This window comes from Rhamphochromis sp. 'chilingali' (genome assembly GCF_963969265.1).
Source record: "Rhamphochromis sp. 'chilingali' genome assembly, chromosome: 20".
Taxonomy (NCBI): domain Eukaryota; kingdom Metazoa; phylum Chordata; class Actinopteri; order Cichliformes; family Cichlidae; genus Rhamphochromis; species Rhamphochromis sp. 'chilingali'.
In genome coordinates, this window is record NC_137947.1 from 25,907,387 (window position 1) to 25,922,582 (window position 15,196).

At 40.9% G+C, this 15,196-nt stretch overlaps 1 protein-coding gene across 2 annotated transcripts in view; it reads right to left on the reverse strand.

Annotated features, from left to right (window-relative positions):
- Positions 1-1,279: 1,279 nt before the first annotated feature.
- ugp2b (UDP-glucose pyrophosphorylase 2b) overlaps positions 1,280-15,196 on the reverse strand; it is a 36,449-nt gene continuing 22,532 nt past the window's right edge. For both annotated transcript variants that reach the window (XM_080869439.1, XM_080869438.1), the window contains exons 5-10: positions 12,224-12,357; positions 7,944-8,241; positions 7,160-7,357; positions 2,476-2,718; positions 1,992-2,096; positions 1,280-1,665 (exon numbers count right to left, since the gene is read on the reverse strand). In XM_080869439.1, the coding sequence (XP_080725565.1) occupies positions 1,558-1,665; positions 1,992-2,096; positions 2,476-2,718; positions 7,160-7,357; positions 7,944-8,241; positions 12,224-12,357 (1,086 nt within the window). In that variant the 3' untranslated portion in view covers positions 1,280-1,557. The remainder of the gene's footprint in view (positions 1,666-1,991; positions 2,097-2,475; positions 2,719-7,159; positions 7,358-7,943; positions 8,242-12,223; positions 12,358-15,196) is intronic.

Sequence of the window (15,196 nt, forward strand, 5' to 3'; positions counted from 1 at the left end):
TGGATACAAGTACCAAAGTCTTTTGTGGTAAAGTCAATTATCCATTTAAAAGCTCATTTTCAAGAGGCTTGCCAGATGAAGTCAGCTAGACTTGATGATTTTAAATGATCTTAGTGTCAAATTACACCGAGTCCACTGAGCAGAGTCAACTTTAGAAGTCTTTTTTTGTCTCATTTATAAACATTTGATTCAGAATAATTTACTAACAGGAGCGCAGGGGTGCAGGATGGACTGACAGGGTGTGCACCGAGGGTAAAAGGAGCTTTCACTGTTGTAAAATACATGAAGTGTAAATTCATTCTCATTGGATGAATATAGGCAGACACAGCTGTATTAACCACAGTACCTTTTTTTTTTTAATGGTGCTGGTAATTTGGATGCATAAGAGTCGCTAAATCAGACCAAATGTTCAATTTCTGTTGGAAAATGAATGCAGAGAATCTTATTCTGTCTCATAAAATATCAGAAAACCTTAAAAGTACCCTCAGTGTTTGTATACTGTCATAAACACCAGTGTTGTAATGTTTCAATTATAAAATATTTTAGTTAGAAACGAAGCAAAGAAGTTCTGAAGAAGCTTTTAAGCTGTATACTTGAGAATTCAACTGACTTCTCTATTTTTGGTGCTTGTATCCACTTTGTCGCCGTTACCTGCTACATTTGAGGGCAGACTGAGGGCAAGTTTGTGGAATAAACTGCTGACACGCCTGATATCTGAATTTTTTCCTCCCTAATAAAATGACATTTGCATTAGCCCTGAAAATCCAGCAGAGGTTCCTAATGACACCTCTCCAAACCAGTGCTAAGCGCTGCATTTCCACTTGGGTTTCTAAGAAATCTGATGTACCAGTAAGTCATTTTTGCACTGCTAGACATCCTTTTCTGTTGTATTGTTGAACTCAGTGGTAAATCAGGACCCTGTGCTGGGTTTACATTACACAACTCTGTGTGTTTTGCTGCGGCTAAATTGCGAAACCGTATCGAGTCCAGCAGAGACGTCTTTGTGCTTGAAATAAGAGGTCAAAACCTTCCCGTAATGCCCATGACTTCATCTTTGTGATTGCATTAGCAGTGCAAAAAACCCCAAATCTAATTTGTTCTCCAAACTGTACTCCCACTAGTGTCCCTAATAATATGTGAGTATATCAGTATATTATCCCTACCTATTTAGAATATATTATTTTTTATTTTCTGGCCAACAAAAGTCAAAATCAATATAGAAGAAAAGAAAACAAAGGGTGAGTTGTTTTCTCCCTAATCTGGATAAAAGTGTTTAAAAGTGGTCGCTAAGATTAGTTCATTAGTAATACTTTTAAAGGTTATGTGATGAACAGCCTGCAGAGGGCAGTATATCCCAGCTGCTTCCAACCATCAAAGCAGGCGAACTGCTTCTTAATGCTGAGACTGCAGGGTAGCACTGCACATGCAATCACACTCAGCCTCCAGGGGAAAAAGTCATATCCTCTCACAATCTCTTGATGTCGTGTCAACATGTCAAATGGGTCACATGACAGGGATTACGGGGGACTACGTCACACGATGAGGGTGAAGAAGGCCTCAGTGGTCCAGGATGCGGAGGTTGCCGGATACGATTTTGTTTTCCAGCATGGAGCCAGCCGGAATATCGATCCGATCTCCGTGGTTGGCGATGATGATGACGGTGCCCTGTAGAGACAGAAATGATGACAGGACTGAATTTAATTAAAGCCGTAAATCAAAAACAGAAGCACGCAGGTTCAAAGTCTGAAATTAATGTCTTCAATTCTCTCTGCACTTCTTCTCCACCACATTACTAAAACAGCAAGTTTCTTTTACTGTCGGCGAGCTTTCTGGATTTATTACGCTCAACGTCGTTATATTCAGAGTAAATTAAATAGCTGTAACACGTTTTGTGGCCATGAAAACAACTGTAGCTCACATGCTGGCATTATGGAACAAAAGAAAACAAGGTTTCCTCGTCTTAAAAAACGAATCTGACTGCAGAGCTTTACCTTAAGCGACACGTTTTTCCCAAAGGTGACGTCTCCGGACACCGTCAGATGGTCGAGCTCCAGCATGTCGGGAATGCTCTCGAAGCGGATCAAGTATTCCTGAACCTGAGCGCAGACACAGAGAAAAGTAAGTCATCTGTATGTGAGCTTTTCAACCCCACAGATCCTTTGGCAAATTAAATTACTGACTAAATACCGTCACTGAGAATCAGAAATTTGGGGGCATCAGTGGTGTAACCTCTGAGGATCAGGAGATTACTCAGAAACCTTCTTGGAAGAATTTATTTATTTTACACCCAACTTTAGCATCCCATTTAACATCACAATGGTCATAACAAATCTCTAATGAAGTATTTAATCAACATTTAATCAGTGGCTTTGAAAAGGTTCGGCACTTTTTATTATCATCACAGCCACACGTGAGATCAACAGGCTGCACACGCAGTGACAGATGTTCCGATGTTTCCACAGCTGGTGTGATTACCTTGGTGAAGGAGCTGCCCAGTTTGACGTGCGGCGTTGTCGGGAACTCTCTCTTCGGGCTCATGTTGAGCGAGCCGGCATCCAGGCTGTACAGGTTGGACATGACCAGAAGCAGGTCCGACGTAGTCTTGACCGGCAGGAAGCGGCTGCGGGGAACGTTTATTCCCAGGGCGTTGTCGAAGCATTTGATGGCCGCACCCACCGCAGTCTCCAGCTGGATGACGTTCTGCCCGCCGTCGAGCGTCTGATGAACAGGAGAGGGGAGAGGACACGTTAGCTGTTTTTCTTTTCCTGCTTATTTCCAACAATGTGAAGAAAAATGAGACGTAGCACAGCGCTAACACCCCGTTAAAGTCCGAATCACGTTGTTCCCTACCCAACGTGTTTTTTTTAATAAAAACAAAAGTGCACGTTTGTGCCACTAACTGTACAGTCTTTACTATAAAACTACATTTAAATTATGCAGCAACTCCCAACAGAGAAGCTTCTTCACCCAAATTAAATAAACAAGAGTCGAACTGTGATTTAAGCCAATGGCGGTTCAGATGTCAGTGGTGACATCTCCTTCCATTACTTATTTTATTATTTTTCCATTACTAAACACTCCACCTGTACAACTAATAATATTACCCTGCAGATCATCTGTACTTTGCGCTGTTGTGGTTTAGAGGCACTTAAGATAAAATGAATGTCCACTAATTAGGATTAAACACACAGTTCTGCAGTGTGCAGGCCTCTAACTGAAACTGAACCCTCAAACTGAGTGGTTTTAGTGCTGTACTCTTATCTAGATGGGACCTACACTTATGTAAAACCACACAGCACCTGCAAAGTTATGTCCAGTTTGCATAACACTTGCAATCCTGCACATGAGTGGAAAATTTCATCTGTACCTATCGGGACAAGACAGCAATAATCAGGGAGGAGGCTGCGGTTCAGCTGTGAATTTATTACACTGGCTGCAGTTTTGGACGGCCTGAGGCGATACTTCCCCCCCATCAGGGGGGCCAGAGGCCCGCAGTGCCAGTGAGTGAGCAGGACCGAAATAACACAAAGTCACAGCAAGTTACATTTGTTTGCTGTGCTGCTTTAAATCAGGATTGCTCTCAACAAGGACTCTGCAGGGCATTAAAGAACAAAGATATGTGGGAAATAAGTCACATTTAGACAAATTAGGTACAAGATTAAATTCACTGATTAAGCATTTACTCAAACATTTGCTTCATCAGTCAAGTGTTCCTTTTTTCTTCTGACTTACCATGACCTGTGCAAACCTCACTGAACGAGGGAGGAACCCGTTATTGTGTTAGTGTTGTCAAAAGAGGGCAAATATAAGCTACAAATCCAATCATCTAAGCATCTAAGAAGGGCCAGACACATCTGAGGTCCTCTCAGGCCTTTGCTGCGTCTTTCCCATTTCTCAAGAACAGGATTTTCAGATACTGTTCGTCTGCTGCCATCTACTCTTTTGTCTTCCACTTGTTCAGTTCCTCCACATTTAAAGACACTACAGTTTTTGGCAAATAGCTCTTGAGGAATCACCTTTTATTGCAAACATACTACCATTTTGTGCCTGTCAAACAGTTTGGCAATTTTTGTAAATTCAACTTAACAAAGATGTGCTTTTACGACAGGCTGCTAGTAACAAAAGGGCTAAAGATAGAATTTAAAATTGGTTTACTGCTAAGTTGCCTGTTGTGCATAGATGATACTGCTTCATCTCTTGAGTTAGGTGCTTGAATGATTCATATTTCAGTGTTAAGTTAACAAACAAAAACATCCATCTATAAATGGTCCGGCGCAAGGACAGGACTGAGAGTGAGTGAAAAAGCTTCTGCTCACAGAAGTTTTGAAAGACCTTTAGAAACCCTGAAGAACTATTGCTTCAGACCACTTTAAAAAACAACAACAACAACAAAAACCATTACACCACAGTGTAATGTAAAAAAAGGAAAGAAGACTTTTTCTTAGTACTGTATGTTTTGTTAGCCAGGAGGTTTCTTGGGATCACATTTGTCTGAAGTTGACCAATAACCTAAACTGACTTTGTCACCCCTGTTTTTTTTTAATGCCTGCCTGGCTCTCTTCAAAGACCTGGTAAGGGTGTAAGAGTTATTTTTGGGGGTTGAAGTTACAGTTAAGTTATAATTATGCTAACAATATTGAGAATGCATTTATGCTGGTCAAGGCCATCGGGAATGTATAAGCGTCTTCCCAGGAGATGCCAAGTGACTCTTCTGCAGCCTCCTCTCATCAACACATGAGCCTAACATGAAGTGCTTTTTTAAAATTATTAATTTTGATCTTTTGACAGTTTTTTAAGGTTGATTCTCCATTAACAGCTTTACATGTGGCACCTGATTAATAACCTGGATTTTTTTTTTAATTTATATATATATATATATATATATATATATATATATATATATATATATATATATATATATATATATATATATATATATATATATATATATCAGCAACTTCAAAAAATTAGAAAAACAAAAACAGTTTACTATAAATTATGTCTAGCAGCCAAACTGCAGTACTTTGACTGCCCACCAGGGGGCTGCAGCCCACACAGGAAGTTGCTCAAAGAGAGGAACTTGTACCGGAAAAAAAAGGACATATCCAAATTAGGATAGGTGGATGCTGGATGCCTTTCCAAGTCCAGAGCAATACATGTGTGTAAGAGGAGGAAGCGCAGAACATTCTGTGGGGATTATATCTTTTTAATATCATGTTTATTCTCTTATATCCTTTTTATTAAGCTTTGAGTAGTTGATTAAAACATTTATTCAATCTATTACACATATTGCAAATGTCTGTCTGGTAAGAGGTTATAAGCTTTAGTTGGCGAGGTGAGAGTTGAGAGAGTGCACTGAGGTCGAGACACCCACAGTTTGCCTACACACACACACACACACACACACACACACACACACACACACACACACACTATATAGACTCATTTCTAGGTAAGAGTTCAGACATATTTTGCTTGTAACTGCATTTTGTGCCTGCATAAGTGACAGTTTTTGTAGGATGCGTTTCTGATGTTCCAAAGATAAGCGAGAGTAAGAAGACCAACAGGAAGCACCTGGCGTGGAGCTGTGGTTACTGTAACTTATGCATGTTATGTATCTGCTTTGACGCATGAGGGGGCGTTATACCCTGACACATGCTGAGGATTGTGATGATGCATTTCCTCCACACATGTGTTTAATAAAATCATTGTTTTGACGCACTTGGACCAGCAGTCGTTTGTCTCTCACCTCAATCACGAATCGGGACAGTTCACATCACATGCAGCTGAAACTTTAGTCCAAGCACAGCAGATGAGCTGGATTGTTTTGTGTGGAAAATTGTCATGTGACATGTGGGAATGAAGCTGTGCAGGATGGCAGAAACATGAAGCGGAGATGAGAGAAGCTTTAAAATATGGGTGTCCTCAGCAAGCGTTTTGTTAGATATGATTTATTCATGAGTGATGGTCTGTGTGGGGGAAGAGCAGATCTGTCCCTGCTCCACTTTACATGGTTAAACCGGACAGATGATGATATTCTGGGAGGTTGGCTGGTCACTGAAACGAAACAGTTTCTTCTGCACACTCAGCCGCCCTCGTGTGAACCCTCTTTGAAATTTCCAGAGGGCTTGAACGAGAAGATTTATGACTCATTTCTCTTTGATGCCCTTTGCAATTTATTTAAAGTGAAGCATGGAGGAGAAACAGGCTAAGCAGAGTTCAGTTAGTTAGTTAGTTTTCCTTTAACTACACTTGTCAGTGTACTGTGAGCCACAAATAAATCACAGTTTGGACTCTTTGGAAACAGTGAAATGTGCAACGTTAACATGAAATCAGTGGGCTCTTCTCATTTCTCCCAGTTTTAACTTACATCTTCTCCTGCATTTCATCCCGAAATCAATCGCAGCGTAGCTTTTAAAGGATATAACAATTTCTAAAACGCATGTGGTGACAAGAGCAGGCTTGCTGGAAGAGCGATGACATTATAGCAGTGTACAGAATGAAAGGAATCAAGGATGACAAACAGAAGTTCACTTATCATCTGCACCATTCAAAGAACCGCTAACAGTTCCTGGTTAAACGAATACCTTAATTTGATAATAAAGAACTGTTTTTGTTCCCAGTGTTCTCTAAAAACATTTATGTTTTTTTGTTATGGAGCAAACGGATTCTAAAAATCTTCCAAGGAGAGAAAAATCAATCTAAAATGCAGCAAAGCTTTTAAAGTGCCACCTGAGGTATGAGTCCCAGTTGTGTCGCAGCTGCTGCTGGTGGGTGAATTATTACCTCTGAATGAGGACCAAATCCTTTGCTAACTATCCTCAACTCATCTCAATCGACAGAGAATATTAAAGCAAGAAAAATGCTTTCATTTTCTGTCATCTGCACACTGTTGCGGTGGCAGAAGCTCATATTAAAGACAGTTTTGAACAATGAGGTCAATGCAGGGTTTGTGAAAGTATCTGCGGGATATTAAACATGCGAAATATGTCACTGTATCATAGAAATGTGGGCGAATGCCATACAGAATGGCATGCAGGTTACAAAGATTATTACAGAGATTATTCATTTTTAACTTTTACTTTCACTGAATGTTGAATTACTCCACGCTGCACGTGCAGTAAGCCATGTGCCTTATGTTTGGCTCCTCTTCACTCACCTTAGGGTTGACTATGATCTCCATGTCCATTGCATTCTGCTCCTGCAGCCTCTTGATAGCAGGTAGAGAGATCCACAGGTTGTTGGTGTTGAAGATTTTGAACTTTGAAACTGATTTGAATTCGTCCACGTGCGCTTTGGGCACCTGGGCGATCTCCAACAGGCGCAGCTTCCCTTCATACTGGATCAGCGTGCCTCCCTGGAAATCACAAGCAGCATTTTTACAGAACACTCGCTGACCTGAGAGATTAAGCCAAAGTCTGGGAAATTAAAAGTGGTTTGTTAGGTTTGCAAAAAATAATGGTTACACTGAAATGCCAGCCAATAACCACCTGCAGGAAATGCAAACCTCCAAAGTGTAACCCAGTAACAGTGAAAGTTCACAAGGTTATAATAACTACAACTAATTCAGACACATATATTGATCTTAATAATACAAAGATTACATAGATTTAACCACAGAAAAATTAAAGGTTCTGTTCACTTAAATTAAAAAAACAAACAAACAAAAAAAACTGTGCTACTTTGATGAAGCTGTTCGAGTTTGGGGCAATTCTTTATCAGTGAAAAGTAAAGGGTACAAATTCCATTCACATTCATTGTATTGAGACATTAGTAGAAACATTAGAGACAGAAATGATGTCAAGGCTTATTGCAAACAGAGGAAAGTAAGAAACCACAAAAACGTCTTTACTTTGGTTACATTACCACAAAAATAGTTTATGTCCTTGTTAATGCAACGGGGATAAATCAGAATCTCACATCCACAATAACCTTCATCATACCTTCACGTCAGCGCGGGTCTTATCCGTCACCTCCATGACGAACTCGCAGCGTTTGCCGTTAGGCTGGCTGACCAGGTGGTGCAGGATGTGGAGGTCGACGGTGGCTCCCAGATTGTCGATGTTGGACACGAAGATGTACTCTTTGCCCTGCTCAATCAGCTGATCCAACAGGCCCGAGTTGTAGAAGCTGGCGTAAATGTCGCCGTGACCGGGAGGGTACCAACCCTCTGCGTTTTGCCCGGTCATTCTCAAGTTTGTGGACACGGGAAGGAGAGACTCTTTGTTGATGCGAGGGTACCTTGATGAAGAAAAAGAGTTCACGATAAGATCGGGGGTTATTTAACGACCCGTTCCGGCTCAGTTTTTTTTATCGTCCTTCATTTTTTTCCAGTCCCATCCAGTGGGCTGGATTGGAGTCTTTGACAGGCCAATTATGGCCCCCAGCCCTCATGTTTTAGACCAAACTGTGTACAAATATCAAATAATAAGGAGTACAAGATTCAGAAGGATGTACAAGACACAATACAATGACCCCGAGGTAAGACCGTCAATGTAGATATCGCTAACATCTCGACATGTACATGTGAAATGACCTAAACTGTGGTGCATGCTATGGCGCCATGTATGTGCTACTGGCTTCATGTAATGTTGTTAAAACCTTCAAATCAACTTCCAGTTAACAGCTATCATTTTGACACACTGGAGCAGATCCAGCACATATTGCACACATGCAGGGAGTAGGAAGAGGAGCCTGTAGGGATGGATCTAAAAATAGAAGTATTCTTGGAAGTGTTTCAGAGGTGCACAACGAAATGTCCTTCAACAGGAGAAAAATCAGAAAAGGTTGACTATATAAAGCACATCCTTCTCTTCTGTTTATGTGGTTAAAGTCTATCTCCTTATGCAACTTATAATATGTATGGAAGGAAGAAAACAAGCTTGTTGACTCATTTATCTGTGGAGCTGCAGAGCTGTGAATCTCAGACTTAAGCAGACAAACACCACAAAGACAAAACAAAAAGTGTGAAATCATTTTTGCTCCACATTTGACGTAAATCCTCGGAAACTCTGCACCAAGCCAGCATGCCAAGTGCTATCTAAATTTCTCCTTTTCATATCACTGCCCAGACTTCAAACTGCTCCCTCGACAAGCAAACTTTTTAGCTTTTTCCAAGAAGAAGGCAGCGAAGGCAACACGCCAAAGAGTCCAAGCCATGATGGCAGTGTGCATTAAAGTGATCAAAGGGCTTGTTCGAAGGATCTGAGTCAGGTTTAGTTAACAAACCTCAAGGTGAGGAGCCCGGTGAGCATGAGCCGCCTGTGTTTTTAGCACTTTGAGGAAGCTTATGAGAGCAGAGCTGGTCAGGTGAGACGAGCTGCAGGGTTGGGGTACCACGGCCCTTTTAATGGAAGATTAATTCTATCTGACTGTTCTGGGAAGATGTTTATGATAAGACTTTCTGATGAAAGTTCACACACTTCAAAAGGTTTCATGTCATCTTAAAACCAAATCTGGGAACATTTGATTACTTCCACAAAAAATGTTCCTTCTTTCTTGGACATGTGCTGCCTCAGAGGGAAGCGTCTTTCAGGGTACAAAGACATGGACAAGGAAAGAAGTCACTTCATGTATTCAACCATCTCATTGGGCAGTTTGTCCTTTCTGACTTCTCTCCTGAGGGATACGCTGAACGTTTATGGGTTTAACACCCGGAATAAATTTGTTATGTGGCTAAAGAGAAAAAAAAAGTGAAACCTAACCTGCATTTTTACATCAGCTTGACGACTCCTCTGGTTTCTGGTGCTCAGGCACGATTAAACCAGACATTCAAGAGGTACTCACGCTGTCTAGGAAAACTACATCTAACAAATCCAATGTTTACATGACAGCTGATTTTGTCTTCCTGAAGACACTGAAGAAGGAATGATCATGGAAAGAAAAACCTAGAGCTTTGTTCAAAGGGACACCCAGTTATTATTTTAAGGCTTAATAGGAGCTTTAGTAAAAGTAAAGAAAACCATGGACCAACACACACAGTTAAAATCCCTACTGCTTTGGGGAAGTGGACAGATTTCTTTTTTAAGAATTCAGTTTCACTTCAAAGTAAGTGGATTAGATGCCCTATATGGATAAAATAGCTACGCATGCCATGAATCTCGTGAAACGTGGTTTCTGTGCTGATGTTAATGTCAGAGGAGATCTGGAACTCAGTTATTCATTCAGCTGTGACTTTCACATGTGTGCCATAACTTTACGTGGTCTGCCGCTGAGTTGCTGCTGTTCCTAAACGTGCCCACTTTGCAATAATGCCACTTACAGCACTAACAGTTGATTGTGAAATATCTACGAGGGAAGAAATTTCACAACTGACTTGTAGCAACAAATGCATCCTGTTACAGCACCACGCTCTGATTCGATGAATTCTTTAGAACAACCGATATTTCTGAAGACGGCCTGCATGGCTAGGTGCTTGAACTTATACAGATAGTGCAATGCAACTGCAAGAAAACAGAATTCAAACTGTTTATCACTCTTACCAATTTGAGTTTTATTAAACATGAGACAACCTTATTTAGCCTGAAAGTGAAACTCTTGAGGTAAAGAATCTCTTTTTCTGGCTGACACAGGCACCATTAACCTGGCAACGCAACTCCCAGACAAAAGCCGTACACTCTGGGAGAACAGAAACTCCACACTAAAGGGCCCTACCCTGTTCTGTACCCTGCACCTTCTTGTTGCAGGGCAACAGTGCTAACCATTGATCTAAAATGTGATTTAAAATGTAAAAATGTAAAAAAATAAAAAATAAAAAAGAAAGCTAATTTGTTACTAGTATCCAAGCTAGTGAGCAACTAGTGCATGGTGAATGTAGGGACGTTAGTATGCACAGCACATTTCTGAGAATGCATTTTACAAAGCTTTAACACAAGTGGCAGAACAGGCTAGAGCAAACCTGATTTTCCAGCTCTGTGCAGGAACAGAACCTTCAGTACAGTCTAGAACGTAATAGTCAAAACGAAACTTACTTTCTTTTTTTAGCCATTTACACTTGGCAGCATATGCGTCTGTTCTTCCAAATGCATTCATGGAAAGGTGGAGGCAAAGTAATAAGCAGCAAGACCCCAGCACAGAACAGAGCTGGCATCAGCGCCAGTGAACATGACATGGATTCAGTTAAATACTGTATAACAGGGGTGTCGAACTCCAGGCCTCGAGGGCCGGTGTCCTGTGCGTTTTAGATATCACTCTGGGTCAACACACCTGAATCAAATCACTAGTTCATTACCAGGCTTCTGGAGAACTTCAAGACATGTTGAGGAGGTCATTTAGCCATTTAAATCAGCTGTGTTGGATCAAGGACACATCTAAAACCTGCAGGACACCGGCCCTCGAGGCCTGGAGTTCGACACCTGTGCTGTATAAGAAGAGGAACTGGGATAGAGGTCAGCTGCAAACCAGTTCTTATAGGAAGCAGTTACTATATGCGGGCTAACGCACCTTCAGTGAAACCTCGTACCCTAGATGAGGTTTATCAGTTGCATGTGTAGAACAGTATCAGCTGGGCCATCAGCTGACTCCATGCTGGAGTCTAAAGCTTTATTTAAGTGACTATAAGAAGTTCTGGGTTTGTTGGGTATATAAAGCAAACAGTTTTTTCCCTTCATTAAGTGTAACACCAGATAACGCGACTCTGAAGCTGAATTTAAATCTCTTTTTATGAATTACTGTCACGCCCTAGGTCACAGACTTTCCTTTGTTCTCCTGTTGATTGACATTTAAACCATTCAACCACTTTTTCCTCTGCTGACATTAAATCCTCCAGCTTCCGTCCCAAAGTGCTTTGTAGTGTAACTCCTTGAGGTACACAAAACATACAAGCTTTAAATAATTCAAGCGAAATGGTAAAAAGCAAGTTCCACTCCCTGACAAACTGGAGACACCAGGGCGTTAAATATTAAAAGCCTTTTCCATACATTGCATGACACCTCCTGTCTGTTCTTGACAGTCTGAGCTCAGAAGCCGGAGCGTCACTCAGGAGTTCGTTTTAGGGGAAAATGAGTTCATTCAGGAGATTTAATACTGCTAACTTCTTAAAACAAATTGAGATTTCTGTGTATTTGTCTTACACAATTCAATATTCCTTTAATATTTGACAGAAAAATGGACTCTTATTCCCTTTGGCACTGGTTCATATACAGCATATCTAACTGTGTCAGGGAGTGTTTGCTGGGCTCACTGTTACTCAATAGGACATTGTTTTACGATCGTGCTCCCTCACCTGCTTTGGTTAAAGGTGTGTATCTTGACCCGGTGGTGTGTGTACTTCTGCAGGATTTTCTTTGTGTCTTCATCTGTGTTGAAAGAGTTCATGAGGACCAGAGGTACGTCTGTGTTGTAAGTCTTGTTCAGGTGCTGTAGGGTGAAAAAACAAAGTATATAAATGCATTTATCCATATTTATCCAATAAAGAAAAAAGAGAAGTAGGCAGTAGACGGTCATCAAGTGTTTCTTAACAGTGTAAGGGCTCAACAGTGTTATAATCAGAGATGATGCTAAATCTCAAGGACCAACTCACATAGTAAAGATGCCTTTTAATTCAGGAAAATTGGTGGAAATGAACAAATATTTTTTGGATTCACCAAAACCGGCTGACTGGAGAGCTAATAATGGGTCTGAAGGAGGACTTTTGTGAAGGCAATGAAACACTCAAAGCATCTTTGCAGAAATTGATGGTCAGGTTGGGCCGTTTACCTCATCAACAACCAAACAACTTTGTGCTCTTGTGCAAGTAATGTGACCTGATCTGACACAGATAACGTTTTAAAAAGGAAACAACATAGACAAATAAATGAAAATCTCTATGCCACACTTCCGCATTCCATCCATTTATGTAAAGTATCCATCAAAACAAACCGGGAGCCAAATTTGGCGAGTCTGCCTTGTAGTGAGTGACACTGTTAGACACTTCTGCCACTGCCTTTTAAAGGCACGGTGAGCGTGCACTTGCTGGTACAACCCTCTCTTAGATGCTGTAGATCAGGGGTGCCCAATCCCGGTCCTCGAGAGCTACAGTCCTGCAGCTTTTAGATGCATCCTTGTTCCCACACACCCGAATCAAATGAATGGCTTGTTATCAGGCCTTTGCCAAACATGATGGCATGCTGAAGAGGTAATCAAACCATTTGATTCAGCTGTGTTGAAGTAGGGATGCATCTAAAAGCTGCAGGATAGTAGCTCTCGAGGACTGGGATTGGGCAGCCCTGCTGTAGATGCTTCAGTAGCGACACGACAGTTAACACAGTTTTACACAAAACTTTATGATCAATCTTTGCACATGTTTGAGGTTCTGATGCATTTGCAAGTTGTCAGAACAGGGGTCACACCAAATGTGAGACAACACCTGGAAGTGGTCAAGAGGTGCATAGAGCAACAGGCTTAAAGGAAAGATCAGCCAATCTTAAAACAGCTTTTCTCTGTGTTTTTAAGTCTGGATTTGAGGAAAGCACTTTGTATTCAAATTACTTTAAATTTAACTGCATATAAAACTTTTTCGCCACTGTTTTCAAGTCTGTGTTTAAATAGCTCTTCAAGTGTCATTGTGACATTTGGAATTTGAAAATTCAACATTGCAAAAACATTTTGAATTTTCAGATTATCATAAGACAAAAGGAAAACTGGCCCACTCGCCTTCGTTTTCAACCAATAACTCTGTACCTTGACTGTGCGATTTGAATGAATACAAAGGATGTAAATTACACCCGAGTAGAATGGGAAGCAGTTTCTTTACTGCAATAACAGAAAATTAAAATGAGTAGAGGAGGCGGAGGATGAGACGCGGGCTGTGAATCAGTGGGGCTAAGATGATGTGAGGAATCAAATTTACTGCCTGTGACAGTTACAACGAACGAGTGGGCTTTTCTAAGCTAAAGTATGAACGTCATGTTTCCATTTATTAACCAGGATGGGTGTTGGCTGGTCATGAACTTCACACAGCTTCTAACGCACACAGATGTCTTGTTTCTGAGTTGTATAGATGGGTAAACTCCCTGTGTTTAACTTTGATACACCTTTAAATGTTACAATGATACATTAAATACACCTTTAAATGATGTGCCCTTCCTACTTATCACACACAAAGTGATTTTCTTTTCAGTATTTTGTCAGTGGGATCTGTTTCTAATTAATGCATCATCTATATATTTATAAAAATCTTCAGGAAAATGAATTGAAATTGATTTAACAGCTGAGTACAACAGTATTCTCATTAAACTCATCCCAATCTTTTAATTTAACATTTTCCTTATATGCAGTGGTCTATGCAAAGGTTAAATTACATCATGGTTTTTTATCAACACTGTCTGGAACCGGATTTCTGTGAGCAAATAATAAATCTCCACTTATGTGTATTAGACACAGGCTCCATTGAATCCTCAAAGCAAAAGAGATTGTGGTTGTCCTGCACCCCTCCCCAGAGGGACAATCAACACTAGAAATATGAACCATATGAGCCTAGCGTTGTGGTACTAGCAGTGAGATTCTGTTGTTACTGTAGCAAAGAAGCTTTTCTTGACTAAGTGTAGCCACAACTTTCATGGGTTTTGTTCAGTACTTGCATGAGATGAGCACATGAGCTGGTATTTATGAAGCCCTTTTCCACTCTTAGTGAGCACTCAAACCAATTCTACTACAAGCCACGTTTACAGTCATGTAATGCTTTATTCTACACACAATAAGCACTTTTTGGATCAATCCCACTCTGATGGATGTATCAAGGGAAACTTGAGGTTCAGTGTCTTGCCAAAGGAAGCTTCGATATTTTCACTGCAGGAGCCAGAAATCAATTAGTGGATGACCCGCTCTACCTCCAGAGCTGCTGTAGATATGCTGATCGTGTGTGTATTTGTTAACAAAGCCCTAATTGTTGTGAAATTGCATTATTATAACCTTTATTTCACCAGGACGTCTTCTACAAGAGAGACCTGACCCAGGCAGTAACTTTACAGGTTTACCCTCTTTCACACATCTTTAACTGAACTTGCTAACTTAACAAATCTGCTCTTGAGGGAGGCACTCAGGTGAAAGCTGTAAATCTTCAGCAGCCAGGCGGCGCCTGAGTCGGAGCTTTGTCCGACCTTGTTACGTCCGCTCTCAGTGAGAGGGTACATGCTTCAGCTCTAAATTAAACATGCATGATTCAGCGGGGTGGCTGAGAGGTGCGTTCTCCTGCAGGAGGGCCTGGTTAAGGGGGTCT